The sequence below is a fragment of the Scyliorhinus torazame genome, chromosome 8, assembly GCF_047496885.1.
Source record: "Scyliorhinus torazame isolate Kashiwa2021f chromosome 8, sScyTor2.1, whole genome shotgun sequence".
Classification (NCBI taxonomy): Eukaryota; Metazoa; Chordata; class Chondrichthyes; order Carcharhiniformes; family Scyliorhinidae; genus Scyliorhinus; species Scyliorhinus torazame.
The window spans coordinates 20,882,374-20,888,373 of NC_092714.1; the positions used below are offsets into that span (position 1 = coordinate 20,882,374).

Below are 6,000 nucleotides of genomic sequence, written 5' to 3' on the forward strand. Positions count from 1 at the left end.
GAAAAAGCCTTCAGGATAAACACAGGGGGGCACTGGAACAGGAACAAAAATCTTGGGAGCACAGTCGTTTTGATTGACTGCACCTGACCCGCCAAGGACAGTGGCAACGCGTCCCACCTCTTGAACTCATCCTCCATTTGCTCCACCAGCCTTGTAAAATTAAGCCTATGCAGGGCCCCCCAGCTCCTGGCCACCTGGACTCCCAGATACCTGAAGCTCCTCTCCGCCTTTGTTAGTAGGAGCTCGCCAGTCTCCCTCCCCTGGTCCCCTGGATGAACTACGAACAGCTCGCTCTTCCCCATGTTGAGCTGGTACCCCGAAAAGTCCCCGAATTCCCTAAGAATCCTCATTACCTCCGGCATTCCTCCCACCGGGTCCGCCACATACAGCAGCAGGTCGTCCGCATAAAGTGACACCCTATGCTCCTCCCCACCATGCACCAACCCCCTCCAGTTCCTTGACTCACTCAGTGCCATAGCCAGGGGTGCAATCGCCAATGCGAAGAGCAGGGGAGATAAAGGACACCCCTGTCTCGTCCCTCGGTGCATCCAAAAGTACTCTGACCTCCTCCTGTTTGTGGCCACACTCGCCATCGGGACCTCATACAACAGCCTAACCCACCTGACACATCCCTCCCCAAAGCCGTACCTCTTCAGCATCTCCCACAGAAGGCTTTCTCAGCGTCCATCGCCACCACTATCTCCGCCTCCCCCTCCCTCGCCGGCATCATGATAACGTTCAAAAGCCTCCGCACATTCGCGTTCAACTGCCTCCCCTTCACAAACCCCGTCTGGTCTTCATGGATGATCTGCGGCACACAATCCTCAATCCTCGTGGCTAATACCTTCGCCAGCATCTTGGCATCTACATTTAGCAAGCAAATCGGTCTGTAAGATCCACACTGCAGCGGATCCTTGTCCTGCTACGAGGATCAAGGAGATCAGTGCTCGGGATGTCATCTGGGGCAAAACCGCGCCCCCTCTGGCTCGCTCCCTCTCTCTCCCCCACCCCGGGCTCACTCCCTCTGTCTCCCCCACCCCGGGCTCGCTCCCTCTCTCTCCCCCACCCCGGGCTCACTCCCTCTCTCTCCCCCACCCCGGGCTCGCTCCCTCTATCTCCCCCGCCCCGGGCTCGCTCCCTCTCTCTCCCCCGCCCCGGGCTCGCTCCCTCTCTCTCCCCCGCCCCGGGTTCGCTCCCTCTCTCTCCCCCGCCCCGGGCTCGCTCCCTCTCTCTCCCCCGCCCCGGGTTCGCTCCCTCTCTCTCCCCCGCCCCGGGCTCGCTCCCTCTCTCTCCCCCGCCCCGGGCTCGCTCCCTCTCTCTCCCCTGCCCCGGGCTCGCTCCCTCTCTCTCCCCCGCCCCGGGCTCGCTCCCTCTCTCTCCCCCATCCCGGGCTCGCTCCATCTCTCTCCCCCGCCCCGGGCTCGCTCCCTCTCTCTCCCCCGCCCCGGGCTCGCTCCCTCTCTCTCCCCCGCCCCGGGCTCGCTCCCTCTCTCTCCCCCGCCCCGGGCTCGCTCCCTCTCTCTCCCCCCGCCCCGGGCTCGCTCCCTCTCTCTCCCCCGCCCCGGGCTCGCTCCCTCTCTCTCCCCCGCCCCGGGCTCGCTCCCTCTCTCTCCCCCCGCCCCGGGCTCGCTCCCTCTCTCTCCCCCGCCCCGGGCTCGCTCCCTCTCTCTCCCCCGCCCCGGGCTCGCTCCCTCTCTCTCCCCCGCCCCGGGCTCGCTCCCTCTCTCTCCCCCGCCCCGGGCTCGCTCCCTCTCTCTCCCCCCGCCCCGGGCTCGCTCCCTCTCTCTCCCCCGCCCCGGGCTCGCTCCCTCTCTCTCCCCCGCCCCGGGCTCGCTCCCTCTCTCTCCCCCCTGCCCCGGGCTCGCTCCCTCTCTCTTTCCCCCCCCCCCCTGCCCCGGGCTCGCTCCCTCTCTCTTTCCCCCCCCCCCCCCTGCCCCGGGCTCGCTCCCTCTCTCTTTTCCCCCCCCCCCCTGCCCCGGGCTCGCTCCCTCTCTCTTTCTCCCCCCCCCCCCCCCCTGCCCCGGGCTCGCTCCCTCTCTCTTCCCCCCCACGCCCCGGGCTCGCTCCCTCTCTCTCCCCCGCCCCGGGCTCGCTCCCTCTCTCTCTCTCTCTCTCTCTCTTTCCCCTGACCCGGGCTCGCTCCCTCTCTCTCTCTTTCTCCCCCTCTCTCCTCCGCCCCGTGCACTCCTGGAATTATGTCTGAATCTCATTGCCCTCTTTTGCTCACTGATTCCTGACCGTGCTCCTGCTTCACCAAATAGAAAACAAATAATAAGCACCACTCTGCTCATCTGCCTGCTACAGTTATGGCTTCTGAGTGTTAATTAACTGTGAGATCTCGCTCTCCATTACGCCGCACAGAATGCTGATCCACTTGACAATCTATATTGTGAAGGAGCATAAGTGAAATTTGCCATTTTGCACGTGGCCAGTTGTCCAATACTATCTGTCTAGCCAGTATCTTGTACAATTACCCTTACTGTCCCATTTATTGACTTCAATATTTGGATCATAGAATCCCTACATTGCAGATGGAGGCCTTTCGACCCATCGAGTCTGCATTGGCCCTCTGAAGGAGCACCCGACCCAGGGTCCACCTACCCGTCCTATTCCCAAAACCCCACTTAACCTTCGGACACTAAGGGGCAATTTAGAATGACTGGTCCATCTTCCCTGCACATCTTTGGACTGTGGGAGGGAACCGGAGCACCTGGAGGAAACCCACTGGGAGAACGTACAAATTCCACACAGCCAGCCACCTGAGGTTGGAATAGAACCCAGGCCCTTGGCGCTGTGAGGCAGTAGTGCTAACCACTGTGCCTTTCCCTTTGCTTGAATCTAGTTTTGTGTTCTTCACTCTGGTACTCAGTTGTAACCTTTAATGCTCCAGTGAGCTCCAGTTGATAAATATGCAGCTTGAATCATTAAGTGGTTTTAAGAGGTTGCAGTTACTCTTCAGTTGTCAAACAAGCAAATTTCACAGTCCGTGGACAAATAAGGAATTTAATCTGCAGAGAGACTTCCCATTATTGGATCAGAGCACATTCTGCTTGCTGCCTGTTGTTGCCGTGTTTTAAGCTGACCTTTCTCTTCGCCACCACAAATCTAATTCCTGTAAATAACGTTGTCTAAGTTTGGATGGCAATCACTATTGATGTAGCAAGTTTTCACAGTGGACGTTTGTGTGATTTTCTGGCATCAGGTCAAAGAGCGGGAATCTAGAATAGCTGCTGTCCTATTTCTGGTCTTTACTTTTGCTGAATGATATCCCCTCCAAAGCTTGTATATGAAAGTTTGCCAAATATTGTGCTCTCTGTATCCAGTTTCCGGCTTTTTCCCCCCAGACGTGTCAAAGTTAGACGGGGTCTAAAGGGAATGGGGCAGTGGTTAAGTTGGTAGAAATGCTTACGACTTCTCAACAGAGGTTATATCCAGGCGGTTTGCCCCACGTAACATGAAGTACAAGGAAAGGATGGGTTTACGTACACAGAGTGGGAGGGAATGAGGAGGGAGGCTCTGGGACCTCGCAGAGAGCAAAGGGTGGGTGGTGAGATGAAAGTAGAGAAAGATTTGATGTTTTTGGAGGAGTGTGGGGTGGGGGGGGGGGGGGGGTGTGAGGTGGGCGGGGAGGAGAGTCATCAAGTATCTAATGAACTTGCCTGGAGCCTGCATTTTCAGGAAGAAGAGGTGAGACTGTGACAACAGTTCCCAGGAAACAGTGTCTTTCAGCGCATCAATACATTCCCAGGTGGTCACAGTCTTCCTGTCAACGGCTGTGACTTTGGCTTGGAATGCAAACAGTACCCCACTGGATCATCCACCAAGTGATTCATCATACCCAGAGAAGGAGGGAGTGTTACGGACTGATTTGAAACAGTTATCACCTATGTTCTCTCTCCCAGCTGTTCCAAAACTCATAAACCCCAAAACACAAAAATTTAGAAGCGGATTTTTGAGGATCTTCTATGTTTCAATAACATCACCTCTCATTCTTCTAAAGTGTAGCAGGTATCAGCCCAACCTGCTTATGTGTTCCTCATAAACCCAGGAATCAATTGAATGACCTTCTCTAAAACAGTTATATCCTTTCCGGAGACCAAAGGCCCTGCACAACAGTGGCATCACTTCCCTCCTTTTATACTATGTTCCCCTTGTGTTAAACATAAACCTTCCATTTGCCTTCCCAATCACCTGCTGTACAATGCAGAGGGAGGCCATTCGGCCCATCGAGTCTGCACCGACCCACTTAAGCCCTCACTTCCAACCTATCCCTGTAACCCAATAACCCCTCCTAACCCTTTTGGTCACTAAGGGCAATTTATCATGGCCAATCCACCTAACCTGCACATCTTTGGATTGTGGGCGGAAACCGGAGCACCCGGAGGAAACCCACGCAGACACAGGAAGAAGGTGCAGACTCCGCACAGACAGTGACCCAGCGGGGAATCGAACCTGGGACCCTGGCACTGTGAAGCTACAGTGCTATCTACTTGTGCTACCGTGCTGCATAATAATGTTTTGTTGTTCACACTCCAGGACACCCAGATCCCTCTCTACTGTAGAGTTCTGCAACTCTCCTTTTGAATAATATACTTCTTATCTTCTCTTCAAGTTCACATGTTCCCATGTTATATTCTCTCTGCCAGATTTTTGCCCACTTCACTTGCCACATCTGTATCCTTTTGCAATTTCTTTTCATCCTCTTGACAATCAATTTATAGCAGCAGTGGTGGCGATTTGATGATTGTTTTGCCCAGGAAATAGTGTATCGGATTTCTTCTGTTCCAAGAGTCTACATGCAAAGACCATGGTTCAGAAGCAAGCTGAACATAGAACATACAGTGCAGAAGGAGGCCATTCGGCCCATCGAGTCTGCACACTTAAGCCCTCACTTCCACCCTATCCCCGGAACCCAATAACACCACCTAAAGGTTTTGGTCACTAAGGGCAACTTAACATGGCCAATCCGCCTAACCTGCACGTCTTTGGACTGTGGAAGGAAACCCACGCAGACACGGGGAGAACGTGCAGACTCCGCACAGTAATGATGTAAGATGATGCGCTAAAGGGAAAAATAACTATTGGGTGATTTCAGGCTTTGGTTTGTAAAACTTGCAGGTGGTAGGCAGAAAGGGCTGAGCAGATAGTTTGTGTGTGTGCGTGCCCACTGTTTAATTCCTGGTCCTCTTTCTTGTCCAGATATTATTATGATGGAGACATGATATGCAAGGTCCAAGGGAAGAGATTCGTCTATAAGTTTGTGTGCGACTTGAAGACTCTGATTGGCTACAGTGCAGCGGAGCTGAACCGCCTCGTCACGGAGTGCGAGCAGAAAAAACTGGCCAAGATGCAAATTCACGGTATGGGGGGACAGTCGGTCACCACGGTAACGCTGGCTGCGGCCTCCCTGCAGAGTGAGAAGGACAGTTGAAGTAGCCCGCCTGAGGCCTGAAGCTTGGCGTGTTGCCGGGCTGCTCGTCTCCCCCACCTTTTGGACGGCGCCTGTATCCTGGTTGGGTCGAGTGGTTTCTTCCTCCTTCAGCTTCTGGGACTGTACAGTGTAAACGTAATGAGCTGCCTCAGAGGGAGGCCGAGGCAGGGACTCTCTGTCTCACTGTCTGTATGCACACTGTGTCATCAGTGTCAGAATGGAGCAAGCATTAGCAGCAGACTTCATGGTATATTAAAAAAAAAAGTGTACCTGCTTCACCTTATTCTATCAAATTTTTTGAGTTATTTTTGCAGATATTTTTACCCTTATGTGAATTTTGAATAAAAAAGGTATACTCCACCCTTCACATGTGTGATTAATGTCGCTGCAGTTGTAAATGCTACTGTTGGTTATTAATAGTCACTCCTATCCTCGCCAGTTAAACGGTTTCTCCAGTCATCTAAAAGCACTGGTGCCACCTCCCCGTTGGGTCCATAAGACCATAAGACATAGGAGCGGAAGTAAGGCCATTCGGCCCATCGAGTCCACTCCACCATTCAATCATGGCT

The 6,000-nt window shown here is 54.3% G+C and overlaps 1 protein-coding gene across 1 annotated transcript in view; it reads left to right on the plus strand.

The window, feature by feature from the left end:
* Window positions 1-5,791, plus strand: part of gabpa (GA binding protein transcription factor subunit alpha) — a 67,770-nt gene extending 61,979 nt beyond the window's left edge. The window contains 1 exon segment of the mRNA XM_072513146.1: window positions 5,200-5,791. Within this exon segment, the coding sequence (XP_072369247.1) occupies window positions 5,200-5,431 (232 nt within the window). The 3' untranslated portion in view covers window positions 5,432-5,791.
* Window positions 5,792-6,000: the final 209 nt, after the last annotated feature.